The sequence below is a fragment of the Brachypodium distachyon genome, chromosome 3 (assembly GCF_000005505.3).
Source record: "Brachypodium distachyon strain Bd21 chromosome 3, Brachypodium_distachyon_v3.0, whole genome shotgun sequence".
NCBI lineage: Eukaryota > Viridiplantae > Streptophyta > Magnoliopsida > Poales > Poaceae > Brachypodium > Brachypodium distachyon.
The window spans coordinates 43,363,350-43,387,719 of NC_016133.3; the positions used below are offsets into that span (position 1 = coordinate 43,363,350).

The 24,370-nt window shown below is 44.8% G+C and overlaps 3 protein-coding genes, 1 non-coding gene and 2 pseudogenes across 5 annotated transcripts; 4 read left to right on the top strand and 2 right to left on the bottom strand.

Annotated features, from left to right (window-relative positions):
* Positions 1 to 1,685: 1,685 nt before the first annotated feature.
* Positions 1,686 to 5,860, top strand: LOC100828615 (probable RNA methyltransferase At5g51130). The gene is made up of 8 exons (XM_003574809.4): positions 1,686 to 2,075; positions 3,001 to 3,115; positions 3,491 to 3,538; positions 4,271 to 4,523; positions 4,634 to 4,721; positions 4,831 to 4,896; positions 5,237 to 5,305; positions 5,392 to 5,860. Exons 1-8 carry the CDS (start codon positions 1,854 to 1,856, stop codon positions 5,479 to 5,481), a joined length of 951 nt encoding a protein of 316 aa, XP_003574857.1. The 5' UTR covers positions 1,686 to 1,853; the 3' UTR covers positions 5,482 to 5,860.
* A 1,886-nt stretch (positions 5,861 to 7,746) lies between these two features.
* On the top strand, positions 7,747 to 7,818 carry TRNAT-UGU. Its single transcript has one exon. It is a non-coding gene; the product is annotated as a tRNA-Thr (tRNA).
* A 2,388-nt stretch (positions 7,819 to 10,206) lies between these two features.
* Positions 10,207 to 12,341, top strand: LOC100822451 (peptidyl-prolyl cis-trans isomerase FKBP16-3, chloroplastic). Its single transcript, XM_003572422.4, has 7 exons — positions 10,207 to 10,395; positions 10,488 to 10,768; positions 10,909 to 10,992; positions 11,078 to 11,127; positions 11,408 to 11,456; positions 11,874 to 11,948; positions 12,091 to 12,341. The coding sequence occupies exons 1-7, from the start codon at positions 10,347 to 10,349 to the stop codon at positions 12,202 to 12,204; spliced, it is 702 nt and encodes a 233-aa protein (XP_003572470.1). The 5' UTR covers positions 10,207 to 10,346; the 3' UTR covers positions 12,205 to 12,341.
* A 224-nt stretch (positions 12,342 to 12,565) lies between these two features.
* Positions 12,566 to 16,707, top strand: LOC100822762 (receptor-like protein EIX2). Of its 2 annotated transcripts, XR_731705.3 has the most exons (3): positions 12,566 to 15,756; positions 16,157 to 16,199; positions 16,296 to 16,707. XR_731705.3 is itself a non-coding variant. In XM_003572423.4 (2 exons), the coding sequence occupies exon 1, from the start codon at positions 12,762 to 12,764 to the stop codon at positions 15,735 to 15,737; it is 2,976 nt and encodes a 991-aa protein (XP_003572471.2). In that variant the 5' UTR covers positions 12,566 to 12,761; the 3' UTR covers positions 15,738 to 15,756; positions 16,157 to 16,707. The 2 variants fall into 2 exon arrangements, 1 of the variants encoding a protein (XP_003572471.2); XM_003572423.4 differs by having other exon boundaries at positions 16,157 to 16,707.
* Positions 16,708 to 16,871: 164 nt separating this feature from the next.
* On the bottom strand, positions 16,872 to 20,558 carry LOC100823076 (annotated as a pseudogene).
* Positions 20,559 to 20,883: 325 nt separating this feature from the next.
* LOC100823386 lies at positions 20,884 to 23,591 on the bottom strand (annotated as a pseudogene).
* Positions 23,592 to 24,370: the final 779 nt, after the last annotated feature.

Sequence of the window (24,370 nt, forward strand, 5' to 3'; positions counted from 1 at the left end):
GTGTAGCACAATGGTGTTCTGCTTTGTTTGATACGTATCCAATTTCATACTCCGCAAATGTTGTGTAGTATGTTTTTCCCTCAAATAAAGCATGCTTCGCAAATGTTCAAAATAACACCGGTCTCCCACCTAGCATTCATCTCATAAAAAACCAGGATGTGTTGGCACAAGATGAACAAATGTTTGGTCACCTTTTAAGTTTAAGAATTGTGCTAGCGCGCGACCGTACGCGCATTAGCACCGCACGCGTACGATGCACGGCAGAGCAAGACATGCAGCGAGCTATATATATGCATGGACAACGCATGTGTGTGAGGTGTGTGAGAAGAAAATATGTGCATGCGTGCATTTAGTTTGCCAAAATGAAAATTCAAAATGTTCTGACTTTCAAACCGTGTGCTTTATTTACGATATGTTTTCACGGTTAGTTTTGTCTCGACGAGATCTTCAAAACTAGACCACATACTGCTATGTTCCGACAAGTTTTTTTGCGCATTAAAAGTTACCAACCAATAATATATGTAGTTGTCACCTTGTTAGTAACAAATTACCAGGAGTAAGTTCATAGAAAACGGGCGGAGAAGTTGTGAGTGGAAGTTACCAATCAATAATATAAAAAGTAGTCACCCTGATAGTGACAAATTACCATGTGGTAACTTCATACAAATGTGGTGACAATTTATGAATTGAAATTGCCAACCAACAATAAAAAAAGTCACCGGCCAGTGAGCAATGAATTTACCATTTTTTTGTTAACAATGAGTTAGCACGTGGCAACTTTTTTCAAAACAAGATGGTTACTTCAAACAAAATAGGTTGGTAACTTACCAATGAAAGTTACCACTCAATACTTTTTGATGTTGCCAACTTGTCGGTAGCAAGTTACCAAACTTACCACATGGCAACTTATTTCAAAGTATGGTGGTGAATTTTGCATTATTGCTTGGTAAGTTAAGATGTCGAAAAAGTTTGTCGAAACATATTAAGATGGGATGTAGATTCGAAGTACTCGTCGATGCGAAGACAATGGTGAAAACGGATTTTGAAAGACGGACAGAATGTACTACAAAACATTCTAAATCTTAAGAATGAACTAGTATAAATGCACTCAAATACTTAGTGCAAAATGAAAAAAAAACTACCTAGTACATGCATGCACACATGCACAAATGTCTTGACGTGCCAGCTAACACAAACAAAAAATACGACAATGCATGCAGAATCTTAAGCGTGTCGAGAGATGCACAAGATCGTATGCGTGGGGAGACGCGCGTTATGATTTGGGTTTAAGAAATTAATTTTTTTTAGAAAAATAGGGGTTTCCCCAGCCCCATATATTAATGAGACAGTTTAAGGAATTATTTTCTCCATCCTAAACTAAGTGTCTCGATTTTTTTTTTCAAAATAAAGGAATCCTTATAATGAAACGTGTCTATACGGAATTGCGATACTTAATTTTGGACGGAGTGAGTATTTGTTATGAGTATTTGTTATGGAACCTAGCATACCAATTTCAGGGAGGTGCAAAAATAGGCCACCAATCGATTTTGCACGTGAATGCCGTAATTTTCCAAGCTTTCGAAATTCAAATCGAACAATCCATAGCCACGAGACGGCCGTCAGGGACACGCGTGTAATTTCCTAGCCACTCGCGGTCGCGGGGCACTTTTCTGTTTCGCCCGCTCCTCGAGTCGGCGCCGCAGCGCAAGCCGTAAAAGCCCTCGAAGTCTCCAACTCCCGAAGAAGGGTTTCCGTTCTTCTCCCCAGCCTCCCGCGCTGCATAGGCATACCCCACCGCCCCCACCAATACGAAGCGCGGCGAGGCAGCGGCGGCGGCGGCGAATCCTCGGAGTATGGCCACGGGGACGGCGCCGGAGGAGGTCTTGCAGGCTCCGTCCGCGGCCAAGGGAGCCGCGGGCGAGGCGCCGAGGAAACTGACCGACGCACAGGGAAGAGGAGGAGGCGGCGTCGGCCGCGGAGGAGGTGGTGGAGGAGGATTTGGAGGTAGAGGGAAGAAGCGGAAGAACAAGGAGGTGTTCATCTACGGCAACTACAGGAACTACTACGGCTACCGAGTGAGTTGAACCGCCCCCGCCCTCCGCTCTCCCCCCTCCAATGTGGCTTGTGTACGAAACAGATGAATTGCCGTTGTGTTGTGGCATGTTGTGGTAGCTGTTTGATGGACTGCGTTGCTGGATGTTGTGATGCTCCTGTGAATTGGGAGGGTTTTGTTTTATACAGGTTAGGAACCTTAGTTGGTACTTGGTAGTATGTGGAGCTTTTGCTTACGATGTGCACACGAGCTGTTTGATGAAATGCTTCTGAGCATCGAAGGGCTCCGGAATTGATTCGTGCCATACAGTTTGCATAGTGTAGGGTGTCACAATCGTCAATCAGGGCCTGTGGACTGTGGTTCCCATTTTTTTTTAATTAATGAAATGGGAATTGGAGGGAGATGTAGATGGTGGCCTTGTTTGCTGTTTTGTCTGGCACTCTGGTGGTAGTTGACGGTAGAACAGCATAGATGTTATCTGTTGGGGTATGTTGATGACTTGATGTTGAGATTAGAGTACTGCTTTTACTCCACAGTATTAGTTCATCATTTCATTGGTTTAGACAATTCTGGCTTTATGGGAAAATTTCAAGGCATACAGTAATCACGATTTCTTTGATCCCATATATGGACATGTAGGAGAATTGCTTATTGATAAACACACCTGGTTCCCAGGTGTTACTGTCATGGCTGCTAGGCAGAGAATGCTTAGAGAAGCAGGGAGTCTAGTTGCACACACTTGTTTTCATAGATATGCTTATGTTAATTCACTATAGAATGACCTGGACCAATGAAGTAGATCCCCAGATGGTTATGAGTTCTGTTCAGTGGACTTACTGTTTTATCCTTGTAGGTTGTGCATGATGATTCATTTAATATGACACAAAGTTATCAATGGCCAGAACAATCAATCTTAGCTGATAGATTTATCGTTTGATTTCCTACAGATTGATCGTAATGTTGGTGAAGATCCTCGTCTTGAGATATTCAAGAGGGAGTGGTTTGCAGGGAAGGATTGCCTCGACATTGGATGCAATCAGGGTTTGGTCACAATTGGTCTAGGTAACATCCAAGGATGAATATTTATTTTATTCTGTTTTGTTTGGTTGCTGATCTGTGTCTCTCAAGTCCCAACATAATAGACTCAACTTGAATTACTAGACTGCTGTTACTATGCAGTTACACTGTTTTAGTGGCTCCTGTTAAGTATATGTTCTTTAGAGAATTACTGTAAGGCTTGTTTGATTTATTCATACGGTTACGTTAGTACAGTTTTAATATGATATGTGCCATCTATTTTAATATAAGAACTGATGCCAATAGCCGTTACTGTTATTGTGATTCATTAATTGTGTATTGATGACTTGTTGGTTGACGTTCATTTGTTAATTTGACATTCATTAACGTTTCCCATCCTTACTTTTTAACCTTGTGCAGCGATGAAATTTGAGTGTCGAAGCATCCTTGGAGTCGATATTGATTCAGGTATTAATTGTTCTTCTAAGGAAGTATTACTGTTTATCGATTTCTCATTGCGTGTTTTGGGTCCATGTTTTGATGCCTTTTCCTGGCAGCCTTGATGTGCATGTTCTGTTTTGTTACTGTGTGGTGCACTGAGAACATAAATCCATCTCTGAGCAATATTAAATAATAATGTGAAACTTTAGTTCTGTTCAACATGTACTCTACTTCCTCAACCAGCTATTGCATATGCCAGCTGAGTGTGCGAACAGTTGATATGTGTAGACACAATGCTTTTGAGGTGTGCAACAATTTTGTGGGTGCAGGTCTAAAGAAGTGGAATTTGGTGGGATATTATTAGTTATGTATTTATTTTCTAAATGTATACGAACCTTGCTGATGCCTGTGCTTACCCATTTAATGTTTTTTCAATTGATAACTGAAGCTATCTTGAACATGTGCAGCTCTGTATGAAATTTGTAAGGTTCATTTAGTTTCATTGTTTGGAATTTTGTCTCTAAATTTTTAGTATATGACAGTTTGCTTTTATGTGCTTAAATATATCTCTGGCGGTGTATACATGGTCTTTAATTAATTAATACTGTTTGACAGATGACCCTTAAATATCACAAATCATACTTGAGTAGTTCTTTGTAGTTAGATAATGCTTGACGTGTTCTTCCCTTGATAAATGTATTTTGATTCGCTATATTGAGTTTTAGTCGAATTAAAGAGATTCTGATCTTACCCTTGTAGGTTTGATTGAAACTGCTAACTGGAATTTAAGAAGGATAACTCGAACGGGTAAGCTGGATACAGAAAGTGCCAAGGTTCATAACTCATCAGATTCTACAATCCAGAGGTGTCCAAAAGAAGTGGTATCTGAGATGTCAAATGCGAATATTTCTAAGCACAAACACCATGATCTTTTCGAAATCGTCTCTTTTCGACCTGAAAATTTTGTAGAGAGCATGCACAAATGTTCAGAACAGTATGATACCATCATGTGGTAAGTTGCAAATTTGCAGTAGTGAAATGTCAGAAATTTATGCTTTGTTTATATTAGTCATTATCCATAATGGATAAAACTTACTTTCATGTGTATTTGTTCTCGTGCAGTTTGAGTGTGACGAAATGGATCCACTTGAACTGGGGTGATGATGGCATGATCACTTTATTTGTAAAGATCTGGCGTCTTCTGAGACCGGTAACTGCTGTTGTTTTTTGTTTACTGGGCTTTGCTAAGTTTACCTCTTTGGTAAGAGGAACAATTAACAATACCTATCTAATTTCGTCTGTCTTCTCTTGTTTTGCAGGGAGGGATTTTTATCATGGAGCCTCAACCTTGGACCTCGTATAGGAGAAACAGATTAGTATCGGAGGTACTTTTTTTTTTAATTGTTAGAGATTTCAATTGAGGCTTTATGTGCTAGTTTAAAGTTCTACTTCTACTCTTGAAGGACTGAAGGATTGACACTTGTGTATGCATTAATTTTCTTTATTTTTTGCCCATTGCTTGTTTACTCCTGGTTTTTAGTGGCTTGCTGGGTCTTAATCATTTACAAGGATTTAATCTTCCAACATGCTCGCACAATCTTAAGCATCATAGAATAAAATACTAACATAAAACTGGATCCCTTGACGGGACAACTATTTTTCTCCGAGTTCTCCTGGGTTGAAGTTGACTCATAGTTTCGGTTTTTTTTTTCTGGTGGTTTTCAGGTTGCCAGAGAGAACTTCAATGACATCTGTATATATCCTGAGAAATTCCGGGAGATACTTCTGGACAAGGTACATTCTATGATGGCCACTAGTTATATGTTCCTTTGCAGTTCTTTGTAGCAGAACTGTTCTAAACCATGAATTGGTCTTTGCAGATCGGGTTCAGGTCAGTGGAGGTGATTACCGACAGACTGGTTGGCTCCGTCACAGGTTTTGACCGTCCAATTGAAGTCTACCACAAATGATGGAATTGGATCAACGCTTGTTGCTTGGTCTGAGTTCTGTGGTGCTTCAGACACATGATTTTGGTAAATGGATGAGCTTCACTGGTGCTTTCTTCGGTACTAGCAAAATGATCAAGGCTTAGCATAACGCTGGATTAGCATTTTTGGCATAAAGCTGGGTTAACATTTTGGCATAAGCACCATCTGAACGCCCAAGGCAAGATATCAACAAGGTGGTGGTATCGCAGTCTTAGGTGGTTCTCGATATTTTTGTACGAGGTGGCAATTAGCCTTTGTGTAAATGAATGACAGATCCAAGCAAGAAAAACACGTTCCAGGAATATAACACTTCCCTTCTGTATCCACGTCCTGAAATGTCCCCGGTTTACAAATTGGGCTATTTCCATCAAGCAGAGAATCGGCAATGTATGCATGCTCACTTGCGTAAACCAGCATATGTTGGGCTATTTCCATTAACTTTCATACACGTATGCATGCTTTGTTCAGCTTTTGAACAGTTGCAGATGTAGAGAATCGGCAATGTCTATCTGTCCCTTGCAGCTCAAGCTTCACCTGAGCCCACTCCCAAGAACACTGAAGGAAAAAGCCACTGATCAGTCGCTGTCCGAATATGCAGCAAAATTCCAGAAGCTCACAAAGGAAGCCACGGTTCCCCAAGCCAAGTAAGGAATCCCCATTCTCTCCCATCATCTTTTTGGCATGTACACAGGCAACAATTGAACCATCTTTTTTGACGAAAAAGCACGGCGTGCTCTTTATATATCAAACAAAGGAGGTCGACCGAACATCGACCGACAATTGAACCATCTGACATTTGTATATATATAGCAAGCAGCTTTCCTTGGTCTCCGCTCTGCGTGAGAGCTCTCCTAGTAGCATAGGTAGCTGAAGAATTAGCAATGGTTTGCCTGGGCATCGTCGAGTGCCAGCACGTCCACCGGTCGGCGCTGGACTACTTCCTCGCCATTCTTGTCGTCGTCGCCGCCATCGTCGCGGCGAGGCTGCTCGTCTGCGCCGTGGCGCATTGCCTCGGCGACTATTTTGGCGGCGCATCGCACCACCATCACCACCACCATAGCCCGACGAGCACCGACGTCGATGAGGACACGGTAACCGAGCACCGACGAGCTGATTGGCAGGAGCGGCAACCACCGGAAGTCGTGGAGGTGGTGGCGGTAGTCCCTGCCGGGCAGGGCAATGTCATAGGGTAGGTATCACACAGGCAACTAGTGCACATTAGTACCAGTTCCTGCTCCATTGGAAGTATATATATATCTTGTAATCTTGATCTGTTGAGTTGGAGTTTTAATTATAGCAGCTTGCAATACCAGCTTCTCCTAATTCCATGCATGACCACCATGTTTGTCTGGGCACGGTGAGTCGGTAACATAGTACTAGTATCTTCACCGTTGTTTGGCCATGTTGTAAAGAAAGCTTTACACGATATACAACAAAAAAGAGTTTAACCCCAGTGCACACAACTCACAGACAACCTAAGTACCTAACCCAGCTCTATAAAAAGATGCATGGTCGGAACAAAAATGGGCGATTGCGATCCATGAGTTACTAGTTTAATTAATCAACAAGCACCCTAGGATGCATGCGACATAGAGCGAGCAACAGTCCAACAGTTAATTATCCGGCCGGTCTCTCTAATTGATTAAGAAACTAATTAACGAGGACGATCTTCAGAGCTTCTGGACGCTGACGATGCGCGAATCCGCGCGTTGGAGGACCACCACCAGCACGAACGCCTCCCGCTCGCCCTGCACGTCCACAAAGTGCACCACGTGGCGGCCGTCCGCGAAGCTCTGGCCACCGGACAGCCCGAGGACGCTGCCGTCCATGACGTCCTTGGCCACCACCGCCTCGCCGCCTCCGAGCGTCGCCGCCAGCAGCAGCATCCCGTCGTAGACGTAGACGTCGCCGGTCACCTCCTGCTGCGCCGGCGCCGGCGCTGCCGTTGGATTATCATCGACAGCGGAGGATGCCATATTGCCGATTGATCCAACGGTGGATTTGTGTGTCGATTGGGTTAGTAATTTCCTGAGGATGTCTAGAGCTGGATGGATGCGTTGATGGAGAGGCCAAGACCAGGCCGTGTTTCGTATGCTTATATAGATATAACGGGAATAGATCCCAGGGGCGGTGTACGGGAGCTGGAATCCGAGGCGAACTCTAGCGAACTGGAAGCCCGAGTTCGTGATGAGTTCGGAGAGCCCAATAATAGGACAAAATATTTTGAGGATTGAACGTGCCGGGAGAGCCCCTATAGCTCAGTGGTAGAGCGTCAGTCTTGTAAACTGAAGGTCCGTAGTTCGATCCTGCGTGGGGGCATTTTTCTTTTCTTTTTTCTTCTTTTTTCTTTTTTTTTCTACTTTTACTTTTCAAGCCAGCCATTCTTGTAAACTGAGTGTCTTACTTGCACATCTGTCTATCTTTGCCTTGTCTTTTTGGAATACTGTTTTTTAATTGTCTTTTTATTTTTTTATCAGAATTATTTTTTATTCGATATGAAGCATATACGTACTGTATGTTGCTTGATTTGTTGTCACTACCAAAGTACCAATAGCGTATGCCAATTAAACCGCTGCTTGCATGGTCTCGCCGCTTTCATGGAAGCAACGAGATCGAGTATATATATGACCAAAATCTTCTCCAGCATTCTTTTTTTTTTGACCAAGTCTTCTCCAGCATTCTTAATACAACGATGGTCAATCCCGCACGAGATATCTCCAACACGTACGGCAACACGATTACACGAGGATATATTCAAGATATGTAGTAAAAAAAATCAAGTTTAATTTTCACCATGTCGCATCATATCATCATCATTCATCAGTATAGTACAAAGGATTTCTTCCTAATTAATAAAATCCAAAAAATAATTAATAAATCAAATAATCAGATTTTGTCTCTTGGGGAAAAGAAACAAATTAGCTTGGTAGAACAAAAGAATGGATCCCACAGGACCAATACAACTTCTCAAGAGTTTGGTCGTCATATCTCGATATCTGGTAATTTTGCTAGAGCTAGTGGCCGGGTCCTTTGGGGCTGGGCCCGGCCGGCAGCCTCGCCATGAGCAGCTCCACCACCGTCGTCTCCCTCGCCGCCTTCTCCAGTACAGCCGCCGCCGTCTCGCCGTGATCTAGCGGCCTCGCCTGGTCGTCCGCCGGCGCCGGCCTCGCCGCGTCGGCGACGCGGCAAGCCGACGACGCCAGAAGGACCACGGCGAGCGCCGCCGCGAGAAGAAGAGCGCCGCGCCTTTGTTGCCTTGTCGACGAATAATCCATGGTGAATATTATCGGAACTGGAAAACAACTGCAAGAGGAACTAGCCAAGTCGTTGGTCGACGGATAGAGAGATAGATCCTGCGTGTAAGCAAGCTTTGCTAGCTCTTGTGTTGCCTGAAAACCTTGGCTAGCGTGTTTCAGTTGGGGCTGGACACATGCTCTGTATATATACACGATCCACCCGCTTTGGAGCATGCAGCTTGGGATTCAGGTGTGTGGTACGTTGGTGCCGTTTGACCAAAAGTGGCAGGCCAGGGGATGGAGCCAGTAGGAAAGATCAAACTTGGAGGGAGGCCGGGAGAGAACAAATGATACCCGAGAAACAAGGAAAAGTCAACAAGGCGTGCTTGAAAACATGCACTCCCTCCGTTACCGAAATAATTGACGTGTATTTATATATTCTCTCCGTCTAACAAAAAATGTTTTAAGTTTGTCAAAATTTGAATGTATCTAGATATGACTATAAATGCATTCAAAATTTAGTCAAAGTTGCGACACATTTTATTGGACGGAAAAAATAAATTCTTATGTAAATTCACGTCACTTATTTAGAGACGGAGGAAAATACTGTACATTTCCTCGAATGGAAAGCAGAAGAAGAGAGGCACGCACGGTAAATGAACGAGTCAACTGGTCCTCCTGAGGGTGCGGTCAACCGTTGACAGTGCATGCGCCGTGGAATTCTGTTGCTTGACTCCCGTTCTTGTGCATGTGGTACATGCATACACACAGGTTGGTTTCCTGGAAGCAAACACAACGATCCAGCATGAGAGTGACTTCTTCTCTTTCTTTCTTTTTATACATACATAAACTCACTAGATAGATAGACACGCAATTTAAACGTGTCATCTCAATTAATTATTGCACGTACAAATCGTTGGATGTCCTTGGATTTAACCGCCCTGAAATTCCAAACTATTCACTTGTCGTGGTTTTAGTGCAACAGTAAAATCACGACAAGTATTTAGGAACGGAGAGAATAGTTTTGAAACCCGGATGAAATTTAGCTGGATTTTTTAAAGTGGAGTTTCACCGAGCTAGACTCATCTATTCTCACCTCGCTGCCTCGTTAAAAATTCAGAGAGATCGTTACTCGACTTGACTAGAGGCTAAGTTGTTGGCTCATGCTCCCCCTTTTTCATAATTCTTGTCGACATATTACATGTATCTAGACGTTTTTTATAACAGATACATTTATTTTTAGACAAATTTGAGACAAGAAGGAGGAGTACTCTGCTTGTGAGGATCTCGTGCCACTTGGGTTTCCAAATTGGAATAACAGAGAGAAACCATAGTGAAATACGAACATTGTTTCACCCCTCGTTAAAAAAAGAAGAAGAAAGAAAGGACTCAGATTTGATGGACATTTCATTTTGATTTCCGCTGGATTTCCTTTCTGTTTGACGAAATTTCAGTAAGTGTTAGAGATTCCCCGTGGGTGAGTGGCGGAGAGCGGAGACCCCGCGGCTGGCACTCTATCCACTCTCGTCTCGGCCAGCCATCAGGGCAGGGCTCCCGTACGTTCGTCTTCCTCCGGCCGCCCGGTGGTCTCTCGATCCTCTTCCAGCTCCCATGGCCGCAACCGCAACCGCCCCGCCGCTCCTTCTCCCCTCAGGCTCAGGTACCTTACACCTCCGCCCCCTCCTAGCTCGATCGCACCCTTAATTCTTCTTCCGCGGGGAATCACCGGCCCGGTCACTTGCGCGTGCACAGGGCCGAGGTCCGCGTCTAGGGCGTGGCCGCTCCGCCGCGGCGGCCTCAGGGCGTCGTGCCGCTGCAGGGCTGCCGTGGGCGGGACCGCGGCGCAATGCGGAGCCGACGGCGGCGCGGCGGCGGTGGTCGGCAGGAGGGGCGTGCTCGGCGGGATGGCGCTCGCGGTGTCGGTTTCCTCGTCGCACGCTTTCGGCGTGCTGCAGGCCGCGCTCGCCGGCGGGCTGCCGCCGGAGGAGAAGCCCAAGCTCTGCGACGCCGACTGCGAGAAGGAACTCGAGAATGTACTTACGCCCCTTCTCTCCAATATCTCCCCATGGCAATTTCGTTCGTTCGTTGGAATGCATCAGTTCCTGCAAAAATTATACTCCGTATCATGGATTCCAAATTGATCAGGCCACAATTTTTCGCCTATAATTTCCAGGCGCCCATGGTGACTACAGAGTCTGGTCTGCAGTACAAGGACATCAGAGTGGGCCAAGGGCCAAGCCCACCCATTGGTTTCCAGGTGCTCACCTCCTTCTTCTTCTACAACTCACTCATCACTGGCGACCAAACAAATGCCAGTCTTTGATTTAACTTTGTGAATGTAGGTTGCTGCAGAATGCATCGCCATGGTGCCCAACGGGCAGATATTCGACAGGTGACATACATCTCTCTCTGACCATTTCATGGGTGACAGACTGAACATTCAGCCTGAAATACCTGTTCAAACCTGCAAAGCTCATACTCCCTCTGATCGGAATTACTTGTCGAAATATTACATGTATCTAGACGCTATTTAAACATAGATACATCCATATTTGGACAAATTTAAGACAAATAATATGGGTCGGAGGGAGTACATAATTAGTTCGGTCGTCTTTGGTGATTCTTCATCATCTTCTTCTTGCCATGTCTTATGTTTTGCTGTGTTGCGGCAGCTCGCTGGAGAAAGGCACGCCCTACATCTTCCGTGTTGGTGCTGGACAGGTACCGTAATTCTGCAATGTTCTACTTCTAGTGCACTGCCTCGTGCTGAATGATTATTACTGAACTTAACTCAACGCCGCCACAAATTGATTGACCTGAATGTAGCGGCCAGCCGGCTATCCTTTTACTCTACAGTGAGCTCAGCTTAATTAATCTGTTATGCATGGAATCCACCCTTCTTGATAGCACAACTAACCGAATCCATATTCATAGCTCAATTTTATCATCTTTTATTAGATTATTTTAATTGGTTCTACGCTATTTGTCAGGCTAATTATGGCAGCATTTTAACTAGGCAATCAAGTTTACTAGAAAATCAAAACTAGTTGTATGCAACTTGCAACTTCAAATTTAGAATGCAGATTTGTCATGTGTCATATATTCATACCATCTCGTTCATCTTCTTGGAAATGTTAGGTTATAAAGGGGCTTGATGAAGGGATCTTGTCGATGAAAGTTGGAGGATTACGCCGGTTGTACATACCTGGTCCGGTAAGCAGTCTCGCATCATCAAATTTACAAAAGCAATGCAACTGCTTTGCAAGACAACTTTTTACCAATCTGACATTGTTTCTCCTATCTGGATATCTGGACACGACAGTGACGATTTTCCAAATTTTGTTGATATGAACAGTTAGCATTCCCCAAGGGCCTTACATCAGCTCCTGGAAGGCCAAGAGTGGCTCCGAGCAGCCCCGTCGTATTTGATGTCAACCTATTGTACATACCAGGTCTTGATGATGAGTGAAAAGGCATTAACTTGCAAAATTTACAGGATAAAGTGGAGCGAATGGTTTACTGTTTTTGAATTACCACATGTATGTAGAGAGTGAACATTGTTTCCGGCAGCAAATTATATGAAAATAAGGCGACTTTTGTCAAGTACATAGCAACACTGGTGGTGAATGGGTAGCCACAGACCTCAGTGGTATAATAATATGTGATGATCCTTCTATTCACTTGCCCGGTGTTTGATGGACATATTTGGTGCGTGTTTCAGTTAAGTGTCAGATTCAGAATGCGACGGTTTGATTCACTTGCCTTTCTCAAAAGAAAAAAACAAGATACACTTAAAGAAAATGAACAACATGGAGATTTCCTCGAAATAGGAACAAAATAAGAAGGCGTGAATCCTTTGAACTCAAATAGATGTGTCGCAATTCCCTTGCCGTACTGGAAAAACTGACGGGTCACTCCAAACTGCAATTGACACCTTGAAAGGGAAGGCTTGAGACAACTACACATAGAAAGACCAGACTAGCAGAGAAGACTAGAGGTCCAAGTCTTAACCATTTGCCCAAGACTATGGGGACCTTGACTCTCCATTCCACAACCAGCTTCACAGTTTCGTCCATACCCATGGCAGGTATGATTCATGGATTGCTCATAGCACTGGCACTCTTGTGTCTCACAATCAACACCAGGGGCATATCTGCGTGCATCGTCTCGGAGAGGGATGCGCTGTCCGCCTTCAACGCCAGCATCAACGACCCTGATGGGAGGCTACGCTCATGGCAAGGAGGAGACTGCTGCAACTGGGCAGGTGTGAGCTGCAGCAAGAAGACTGGCCATGTAATCAAGCTGGACCTCGGTGGGTACTCACTCAAAGGACATATCAACCCATCTTTGGCCGGTTTGACCAGATTGGTGCACCTCAACATGAGCCATGGTGACTTTGGTGGGGTTCCCATCCCAGAATTCATATGCTCTTTCAAGATGTTGAGGTACCTTGATCTCTCGCATGCCGGTTTTCACGGGACGGCTCCTGATCAACTTGGTAACCTGCCCAGGCTCAGCTATCTTGACCTGGGCTCATCCGGAGCTCCTGCGATCACTGTGGATAGCTTCCACTGGGTTTCGAAGCTAACCTCCCTGAGGTATCTCGACCTCAGCTGGTTGTATCTTGCTGCTTCAGTGGATTGGCTGCAGGCAGTGAACATGCTCCCGTTGCTAGGAGTGCTTCGTCTGAATGATGCTAGTCTTCCTGCCACTGACCTGAATTCTCTTTCTCAGGTCAACTTCACTGCCCTTAAGCTTCTTCATCTCAAGAGTAACAACTTGAATTCCTCCTTGCCAAATTGGATTTGGAGGCTATCTACACTTTCAGAGTTGGACATGACTAGCTGTGGGCTTTCGGGCATGATTCCTGATGAGCTAGGCAAACTGACATCACTTAAGCTCTTAAGATTGGGGGACAACAAGTTGGAAGGAGTAATACCAAGATCAGCTAGTAGGTTGTGCAACTTGGTTCAAATTGATTTGTCCAGAAACATTCTGTCTGGAGATATTGCAGGAGCAGCAAAGACCGTGTTCCCCTGCATGAAGCAGTTGCAGATCCTTGACCTTGCTGGTAACAAATTAACTGGAAAACTATCTGGTTGGCTTGAGGGCATGACAAGCTTAAGAGTTCTTGATCTCAGTGGGAACTCTCTATCTGGAGTTGTCCCAGTCAGTATTGGTAACTTGTCGAACTTGATATACTTGGATTTTTCCTTTAACAAATTCAATGGCACAGTATCAGAACTCCACTTTGCCAATTTATCAAGATTAGATACGTTAGATTTGGCATCAAATTCCTTCGAGATTGCTTTCAAACAAAGCTGGGTACCACCCTTTCAGCTAAAGAAGCTAGGGATGCAAGCTTGCCTAGTAGGTCCAAAGTTCCCAACTTGGCTGCAGTCACAAGCTAAAATTGAGATGATTGATCTAGGCAGTGCAGGGCTCAGGGGGCCATTACCTGACTGGATCTGGAACTTCTCTTCGTCAATCAGTAGCTTAAATGTCTCAACAAACAGCATAACTGGAATGTTGCCTGCAAGCTTGGAGCAATTGAAGATGCTGACAACTCTGAACATGAGGAGTAATCAACTTGAGGGAAACATTCCAGATTTGCCTGTCAGTGTTCAAGTGTTGGATCTATCCGACAACTACTTATCGGGATCAATTCGACAGAGCTTTGGAAACAAAAAATTGCATTACTTGTCGCTGTCACGTAATTTCATTAGTGGAGTTATCCCAATAGATTTATGTAACATGATATCAGTGGAACTGATTGACCTATCCCACAACAACCTTTCAGGGGAGCTTCCCGATTGTTGGCACGATAATTCAGAACTGTATGTCATAGACTTCTCAAGCAATAATTTCTGGGGAGAAATACCATCTACCATGGGTTCTCTGAATTCCCTTGTGTCACTGCATCTCAGCAGGAACAGAATGTCTGGAATGTTGCCCACCTCATTGCAGTCATGTAACATGTTGACGTTTCTTGATCTTGCACAGAATAATTTGTCAGGAAACCTACCAAAATGGATAGGTGGTCTACAATCTCTGATACTTCTGAGTTTGGGGTCCAATCAGTTCTCTGGTGAAATACCTGAAGAATTGTCCAAACTTCCTTCTCTGCAATATTTGGATCTTTGTAACAACAAATTATCTGGCCCTCTACCACATTTCCTGGGAAACTTAACGGCCTTGCACTCGAAATATCCAGAATTTGAGACATCGCCTTTTCCTGAGTTCATGGTTTATGGTGTTGGAGGTGCTTACTTTTCTGTGTACAGAGATGCCTTGGAGGCAATGTTCAATGGTAAAAGAGTTATTTTTGGGAGGAACATATTCCGGCTTACAGGCATTGATCTATCAGCCAACCTATTAACTGGTGAGATTCCCAGTGAAATAGGATTTCTGTCTGCATTACTCTCATTGAATCTGTCAGGGAATCACATTGGAGGAAGTATTCCTGATGAACTGGGAAGCATTACAGATTTAGAGTCACTCGATCTCTCACGGAATTATTTATCAGGTCCAATTCCTCACAGCTTGACATCACTGGCAGGTTTGGCCCTGCTGAATATATCCTACAATGATCTTTCAGGAGAGATTCCGTGGGGAAACCAATTCTCAACTTTTGAAAATGACTCGTTCTTGGAAAATGAAAATCTCTGTGGGCTTCCACTTTCCAGAATCTGTGTACCCGAGAGTAACAAACGTCGACACCGTATACTTCAGCTCAGATTTGACACGTTGACATATCTATTTACACTGCTGGGGTTCACATTCGGAATCTCCACTGTTTCCACCACCATGATATGCAGCGCGGCTGCAAGGAAGGCCTACTTTCAGTTCACCGACAGGGTACTCAACAACTTCTGTGCTGCAGTTCAGATAAAGCTTAGCATCAACAGGATGTCAGCAGGAAGAGACCTCTTCATGGCAACACGGAGCCAGGACTCCATCACTTGCTATGAGTTGGAACAGTCTCCCACTGCTATTTACTGAAACATTTTGTAATGCGAAGGTATGGTTTGGAGTAGCCGGCCTTATGCTATTTTCTAAGAATAAAACGAGACGATATATTACCATACTTGTCTACATCTAGAAAATGAACTTGTATATTTGCGATATATATGTGCATCCAGAAAACGAACTTGTAAATTTGCGATATATGTGCGCATTGGTAAAGTTTATGATTGGTAATAGAGTTGTGTTTCTTGTACACGTTGCAACATTTAAATGTTTTGGTATGTCAGACTTTACAGTTTTGGACTCATTAAGGTAAGCAATATGGAGTATATACCTTCCATTAGAAGAAGAAAGAAAGGCCTGCAAAGTCCCTTTAACCTTGGTACAGTGATGCAAAAGACTAAATAAGAGTGAATTGGCCTTCCAAAAACCTAATTTAGCACCATTTCCCGCAGATCTACTGATAAGACAACGCCCAGGTAGATAAAAGAGGATCAGGTCCGTGCTCCCACAGATCCGACTGTATCTCTGAAGAATAAACTTCGCATTGCTACGGATCACAAACGTCAAACGGCACACCTGTTTCATCTGCAGAATCGCGATGTAAAGTTCGAGGGAAGGACGGAGGATTTATTTACCAGAAATGCTTGCCTGCGGCGGCGGAAGAGGGAAGCCGGCGCGGCTGTCAGATGCGGCCGCCGTCTCGGCTCCGCTAGGCGCGCCGCACGGCGGTTGGGCTCCGGAGAGAGATGCGGCCGCCGTTGTGAGCCGGGCGTGGAGGGGGCCCGCCTGTCCGCCGGCGGCAGAAGCAGAGGCAGAACCAGCACGGACCACATGATAGCAGAAGCCACATGAGAACAGCCAAGACAGGGGAGTTCCATGGCTAGAATTTGAATTGCCTTGTTCACTTTCAAATTTCAACAAGAAGGGTTTATGTCTGACTCGACTACTAGTGGCAAGCTTCTTCTTTTCTTTATATATCAAGTTTCACTATTACAAATTTAAACAGAGAAAAAAAACCATATATGTTTTCCTCAGACTAAACATCTAAGCAGGTCATTTTGTAGCAGCAGCAGAAGAAGAAAGCAGAGACTTAAAATTCACCGATCCGACCACGACGAAAAGGCCCCAAATCAAAACCAAAAACCAAAACAGAAAGATCAAATGAGATTGTGAAATAGTGCATCAACTTTCTTTTGCAACCTGATGAGATGGTAACATCTTTCTGTACAAAACAACAATCCTTCAATGAAGAAGACTTGACAGCTGTGTGTGTGACTTGAGAAGCCTTGAACCCCTATACATATATGTAGGCTATTGATGATGAATCTACACCTGGGAAAGTCCCAAAATAAAATATATGACCTTCCATATCTAAAAACTAGCTTCATGAATATGGCCTCCCGAACCCACTCCACCCGGTCCAGTTCCGATAAGGCGAATTCCCCCCGAATCCTGCAGGGGTTCACCATGAAATTCCTGCGTTCCAAACAAGCTCTCGCTCAATTGCTGCCGCTCTCGGACCACCCGCCGACCCACTGATTCGGAGCGGAGATGGTCCGTTTCATCTTCGGTTGGGTGGTGCAGCAGCATGCTGCTGCCCCAGCAGCTGCTGCTGGGCTTGCAGTTGCAGAGGATGCAGCAGCGCCTGTTGCTGCTGCTGCTGATGGTGAGGGTGAATCTGCATGTGGTGCAGTGGCTGCATTGCTGTCTGGCTCTGGATGTGGAACATCGTCTGGTTCCCTCCGAACGGTTGCGGCAGAGGCGGGCCCATGAAGTTCATCATCCCTCCGACGTTGCTGCCCATCTGGCCCGTCGCCATCCTCAGGCGTTGGAGCTCCGATTTCAGGGCGTCGTTCAGAGCTGCAACAAGAACATCAAACAGTAAGGCTCTTGAACCGTGTTATTTGCACGACATAAACTCTGATCGTCGCTTGAGCTCGGTTCCTTTCCCTGGGATATCCATGGGAGAACAAGGGTGCAAAAATAGTCAAATGGTCACGGTTCATGAAAAAAACTATTTTCTGAATCACCTCCTCCCATTTAGATCTTAGACTGATGACAAAATAAACTCAATTATGGCAAAATGAAGGAGGTGAAACGCAGCAAGAATAATGAGTAGAACAACTAAATTTACCATCTTGTAAGTGAACTTGTTGCTCCACGTTCTGCAGCCGCATCTTCAGCTCACTATTCTCGGTAGAGAGCCCAGCAGTGTCTCTCTGTTTGTTTATCAATGTAACAAATCCTCATTGAAAATAGTAAATACAAAAACAAAAGAGCCTATTGCATCAGATCAGCCAAATGATTGTTCTCTTTTGCCGGGACATATGAGCAGTTGATTTGAGTTACTCTTTCATAACTTTATACAACACAACAATGAAATACTATGACATGTCTACCTGTTGAAAGTAGCATGACTTGCTTAGATAGCAAAAATCAAGATAGTTACTACACTGAAAATTACATGAGAGCACATGCATGATCCATGTGGATAGAGTATTCTTGCATTAGATTGTGTAGTTATTTCCTAGTTCCTACTGTCCAAAGCAAGTTGAATAAAGATTCAAAGTACCGATCAAAACAAATAATCAAGCAACGCTAGTGTATATCCTTCTACATATTTTCTTGTTAATATATTCTCTGTTGGAGCTCTCCTACAAGTTTCTTTCAAAAAATGCAGACTGCACTTAAGTATAGTTCGAGATGTGAAAGAACAATATTTTCTTTGCCCTTTGAAAACATCAAAACAAAGGCAACAGAGGTATCAAAAATCAAACGGAGCCATTCTTACATGTAGCAGTGCCAGCTGGGTGGACAATGTTGTTGCTTCAGCATGCAGGGTCTGCACCTTCCGCTCAAGTTCAGAAATATACCGCATCTTCCTTTCTTTTGATCTTGCTGCTGATTGTCTGTTGGCCCAAATCCTATCACATGTCCACGATTACTAAGAGGTAAGTATAGATAACTTGGCACTTTTTAATAATTAATTATAATTAGTTGCACTATCCAGGCAAAGATTTGCTTGGTATCTTGAATTGCACGTCCTTGAGATCACATTATGCTGTCAGCTTAATCATGGTTACAACTCATTTTCATCCAAGAGATCTGCCATTAGATAATTTCACTTATACTGAAAGTCAAACTACTTTTTTCAGCAGGACAATTGAGGGTTAAAATCTATTTGTTACTCTTAATTAAATGCCGCAGACCGTGCATTCCTTATAAATGTCAAGTCCTGATCACATACCATCAATTACAATTTATAGACTCTTATCTCCTCGCATAATTGTTTTGCATTGTCCAATACATTTTGTTTTGTGTGACAACATTTCAGGCTCCATTGGTTCTTTGTTCATTCATATTTTTGTATTTTGGATCTTTGGTCTGATCCTGATAAACCGAGGTCACATCCCATCAATTACAATCTCGTGAACTTCTATCTCCTTATAATTGTTCGCATTGTTGAAGTATTTTGTTTTGTGTGACCACATTTCAGACTCCCATGATTCTTTGTCCATCCATATAAATGTCAAAAAGATGCAACTTTTCGATAAGATTTCTCTGAAGGTGCAAACCTTTTGGCCTTCTTGGGGTCGACGAGCGCCAGTTCCGCGAGCTTGGCGTTGGACATGGCCTTCTTGGCCTCCGCCGTCGACATCCCCTCCACCGCCGCCGCCGCCCCGAGCAGCTGCTCCGCGTCGAAGGAGCTCGACGCGTCCATGGAATGGCTGTGCTGATGATGCCGCGGCCTCGCGCCGACCCCCGTCGGCGCGCAGGACGACGACTCCGCCTCCGACGCGTTGAGCTTCTCGGCGTCGAGGAACATGGAGAAGAGCTCCTCCTCGTTCTCGTCCGACAGCGACGCCCGCCCCTCGCCCCCGCCGCCGCCGCCGGGGACGCCGAGGTCGAGGTCGTCGGGGAGCCCGCCGATGGTCTCCGAGTGCGCGCGGCGGTGGCCCATGGCGCGCCGGGGGGACTCCGGCATGTGGCTCATGTCGCTCTCCGGCGGCGCCGCCCCGTCACGGCGCGAGGGTTTCGGCGGCAAGCCATTCCCGCCGCCCCCGCCGCCGTCTGGGACCGGAGACTTGCTCTCCATGTTCTTCTCACAGATTATAGAGATTATATTCCTTCACCCAAATTTCCGGTCGAATGTTCTTCCTGGCTCCAAGAATCTCCTTACAGATTCCCCTTTCGCCCAAATTTTCGCTCGAATGTTCTTCCTGGAGAGAACAGAGGGCCCAGAATTGTGCGGAGCTCCGGAAATCGGAAGGCGCTGCAAGAACGACAACAAAGGGAAGAAGAAGAAGATCTATGAATCAAAACTCGCCAAGGCAAACGGACATTTCCGCTGAATCGACGAAGGCAGGGGAAAACAGCCACCTCTGAATGCAATTCGAACGAGAAGAAAAGAGCCCGATTTTCTCCTTCTGTTCGTCGATTCTATTTTTCGAACGAGAAACTGTGGATCATTTATATATGTGTGGGTGAAAACAAACATGGCGAAATATAATTGCAATACTAATCACGTGGGCATTGGTGATTTTAACTTTAATCCTATGTCTACTTCACACACATTTCTGGAAAGGGGGTAATGAATGGTAGAGAAAAGCTGTGTTCAAAGGGCAATGCATGAACGCCTGGCATTTGTAGCGTTGGCACTTGTGGAAAGGATTGATTCTTGTGTTAAGTAAAAAAAATTGCAGTGTACAAAATATAGTAGAATGATAACTCGAAGAAAAGAATATCCTTGTTTCACAAAATATGTAGAGGGAGAGAAAAGAGAGCATCCTTTTTTCGGCAACATGAAATCCATTTTGCATAGCATGCTACTATGCATTTTTGTACGGAGGAGAGAGGTTATGTATGAACTTAGCTATTGATTGATTGCAATGTAAATACTTTATTTCGATTTTATTGTAAACACGGCATTCAAAACTAACCATTTAGGTAATATATCTACACGTTTATTGGGTCCCGACGTAACGGATAGTTATTATCAGTATTATTATTATCAGAATTGCCAATACATAAATAGCTCGCAAGAACAATTCGATACAAATGGCTACGAACTTTACGTATCATCGATTCATACACCAAAAAGACCGAAAAGCTGAGCACAACTAAAGTTAGACACGTCCTTTCTTACAATGAAACTTTCGAGATGAAACTGATCTTGTCTTCAACAAGATGGGACCAAGCATCTCTTGTCTTCAACAAGACGAGACCAGGCAACTGTGATCTCCATCTTAGAGTTGCCAAGGCAACATTTATGCCGAGTTACATTGCACTTTTGAGCATTGATGTATACACGAATTTGTGCAGCGATATCCCGACTTTGTGAGTAGGCGTATATGCCAACTTCAAGGCTTCCAAATAATTCTACAGAAACAACTTGCCTCGAGAGACCAAGATAACCATTTGAATCCATAGACATTGCTCCATCTTGAAGAACAATTTGCCGATATAAGGGCCCGGCAATGTGTTTAGAATCAGGCGATATGGCTTTCCGAGGTCGGGAGGAGCAAACGACTCGGCCTCCATGCTCGAAAGGCCATGGCGTCGCTTCCGTAGCACGGACACCCACGATAGTGGCTTGAACTGATCTTTTAAGTTCTTCCGAGCTTAACACTAGTGTGCAAAATTGTCCATCGAGAGGGGTATATAGAGGACATACCCTGCTGCTGTAATACCAGACTTCACTCATCAACACTCTGTCTTCAGACTCGGTTCTGACCTTCACTCTCAACTTTCCACGTGGATAGGGTCCTCGGTCACAATTGCACGAGACGGGCCAGTCAACCGTAAAAAAGGATCCTGCAATTAATCAGTGTTTTTAAGCTAGCAGTGTTGCTCGTATATAATAGGCACGTGGGCAATTGCTTGATAAGTATTACGTGTGTATTTCCAAATGTACCTATTCTTAACCAATCAACAGACCATGAAAAAAGAAAAATAGAAGAAGAACACCATACGCACCTTTTGGCTAAGTTCTTGGCAATCATCTCTCTGACGGGAGAAAAGGATGTTACGATTGCGATCCACGGTGTCTTTGGCAGCAACCACACCATACACTTGCAGTGGCCACTTCAACTCGAGAGCATCTTTTATCTCCGTGACTTTGATGGAGTACATCTGCAGAGTTCTGGGGCAGAAAGAAGCATGTGGACGATGTCCTGGTGTAGCGTGTGTAAAGTGCATGGGACTCACCGTCGCTGCATCCACCAAACAAAAACTGATTTAAGGGATCCATTCATTTCGCTATAAATACATACATGTACAACCTGATATAAGCAAGTAAGTAGCACCAACTCACTCGTCTCCGGGAAGCTACTACCGCACAATCTGGACCAGTTGGAAACCCAGCTACGACGGTAGCGATCAAAACACTCTTCCTCTATCATCGCTTCGTCAGTCAGCACAATGTGCATCCTGGCTTCCTCTAGCTCCAACAAATTCTTGTCATCAGAGGCAGCAGCAGCCGGCCCGGATCGTTCTTCCACGACGACGACGCCCTGCGCTTCTTCCATCTCGCTAACCAGGGAGGCATGGATCCGCTCCAAGGTTTCCAAGATCGACTTGTCATGACAGTCGTCAGCCCTGATCTTGATTCCCATCTTTTCCGTGGTGTCCATCGTCCCCAGCAGATTCGTCGCCTCGCTGCGCATGTCGTCTAGGTGGATCTGGATCTTGCTGCTGCTGTAGCGGCTGATCCGCAGCTTGGAGTACCCGGGTTTTAGCTTCGTGGTGTTTTTGGCGATGAGATCGAGGTATGAGTAGATCTCGGCACGAACCGTCTCTGTGGACGACTGGCTCTTAGTTTGCTCGATGCCCCTTATTACGGATTCACCACTCTTTCCCTTGGCATTTCCTTCAATCTCCATCTTCTCAACGAGGAGGCCGCTATTCATTTCGATGAGTTTGTCTCTTTCCCTAACAAGTTTGTCACAAGCAAGTAGGGACCAAGCAACGGTAACCTCCACCCCCGAGTGGCCAAGATAACATGTTTCCTGACTTATTTTGCCTTCTTGGGCTTTGAAGAAAACATGAACTTGGTGTGCAGTGAATGTGGCAGATTCTGACCACTCACGGATGATGACTTCCAGCGTCCCACCTAATTCTACAGAAATAACATGTCTTGACAGATCAACATAACCATCTGAATGATTAGCCCTCACTTGGTCTTGAAGCACAACTTCTTTTGACAGCTCATGCTTAGCTTGAAGCTCACCAGGCTCAGAAAATTTGGCAAAACAAGTAACTCGACCACCATGTTTAAAAGGCCAGTTCCTCCTCCGTCCAGTAACACGGACACCCACTATAGTTGCCTGGATCGTCTTTTTTAGTTTCTCAAAGTGAAACTCAATTTTGCACAAGTCATTGAACAGAGGCATCGGTGAACAACAAAAGATGTCGTCGTACTTGAAAGTTTGACTCAGCAGAACTCTATCTTCAGACTCTGTTCTGCCCTTTACTTTCAATTCGATATCAAAGTCAACAAAGTCTGTAAATACTATTGCACGAGACGGGCCTGTCAAGTGCAAACAAGGATCCTGCATTACCAAAAAATAGTTATAATCAACAACACAAGGACGATCCAATCAAAATGAAGTACAACTTATGTGCGAAAAAAAGTTTGAAGAAGAAAATTTGACTAATAATAACCTTTTGAGTGAGTCTTTGGTAGTTACGCCTTTGATGGAGAAAGATAAAATTGTGATTGCCATCCACGGTATCTCAGGCGGCAACCATGCCATACACATCCAGTGGCCACTACAACTTGAGAGCATCTTTTATTTCCGTGACTTGGATGGAGTACATCTGCAGCGTGCTGCCGGCGAAAGAATCATAACGGATGCATCCTGTTGTATTGTGTGTGAATTGCATAGGACTCAATTACTGCTAGAAACTAGAGTTTTCCTTAGAGCCAATGCCTTCACCTAGAGCTTATTTTCCTTCGGTGGGATAGTAAAGCTGTCAACGGTGAACTCTACGTAAAGAATGGTTTCTGTTCAAAAAAATTGAATTAAACGCTTTACCTACAGTTATAGTTTGGGCAGTAGGTGAAGAATCCACGTTGTCTCGCAGAGAAGTTATGACCCGCCCTTTTTTCACTTTGGCGCGCTGGTGGATTGGCTCGTGCGTGTAGGGACATGGAGCAGGCCCCACTTGGTAGTCTGGACACGAGGGATAATTGACCAAGCCCTCTACCAAAAAAAAAGAAGAAGCCCCGTCTCTCCCAAATCCTCTGCGGGATCTTCTCCTCCTCCAACGAATCCTCCCCCCGCTCAGGTCGCCGTCCCCTGCAGCTCTCTTCCCTTTCTCTGCTGCCGACCTCTCCCTTTCTCTGCTGCTGACCTCTCTTCCCTTCCCCCTGCCGTTGTTCCTGCTTTGCCAGCCGCACTTGTCTTCCCGCGGTGAGGGGTCCGGATCCGCACAGCCCGTGGTGAGGGAGCTGCCCTCCCCGCGGTGAGGGGACCGGATCTGCGCCTGCCGTGGTTTGGGAGCCACGCAGCGTCTTCCTGATCTGAAGGCCACCGGAGCTACCTGCGACACTGGAGGGAGCTTGGAGGCTCCACCGATGGTGACCCTCCGAAGGTTTGTCTCTCCGTATTTGGTCCAGCAACATATTTATTTGATTTTAGTTATTTTAGCATATGTGATGACAT

Excerpts from the sequence above, each read along its gene's own strand:
- LOC100822451 (XM_003572422.4), top strand. The coding sequence starts at position 10,347 with ATGGCCGCAACCGCAACCGCCCCGCCGCTCCTTCTCCCCTCAGGCTCA. Across the intron at positions 10,769-10,908 it reads GCGAGAAGGAACTCGAGAAT|GCGCCCATGGTGACTACAGA; the intron begins GTACTTACGCCC and ends TATAATTTCCAG. Across the intron at positions 11,949-12,090 it reads GGTTGTACATACCTGGTCCG|TTAGCATTCCCCAAGGGCCT; the intron begins GTAAGCAGTCTC and ends TGATATGAACAG.
- LOC100828615 (XM_003574809.4), top strand. The coding sequence starts at position 1,854 with ATGGCCACGGGGACGGCGCCGGAGGAGGTCTTGCAGGCTCCGTCCGCG. Across the intron at positions 3,116-3,490 it reads TTTGGTCACAATTGGTCTAG|CGATGAAATTTGAGTGTCGA; the intron begins GTAACATCCAAG and ends AACCTTGTGCAG. Across the intron at positions 5,306-5,391 it reads GGGAGATACTTCTGGACAAG|ATCGGGTTCAGGTCAGTGGA; the intron begins GTACATTCTATG and ends TGGTCTTTGCAG.
- LOC100822762 (XM_003572423.4), top strand. The coding sequence starts at position 12,762 with ATGGGGACCTTGACTCTCCATTCCACAACCAGCTTCACAGTTTCGTCC.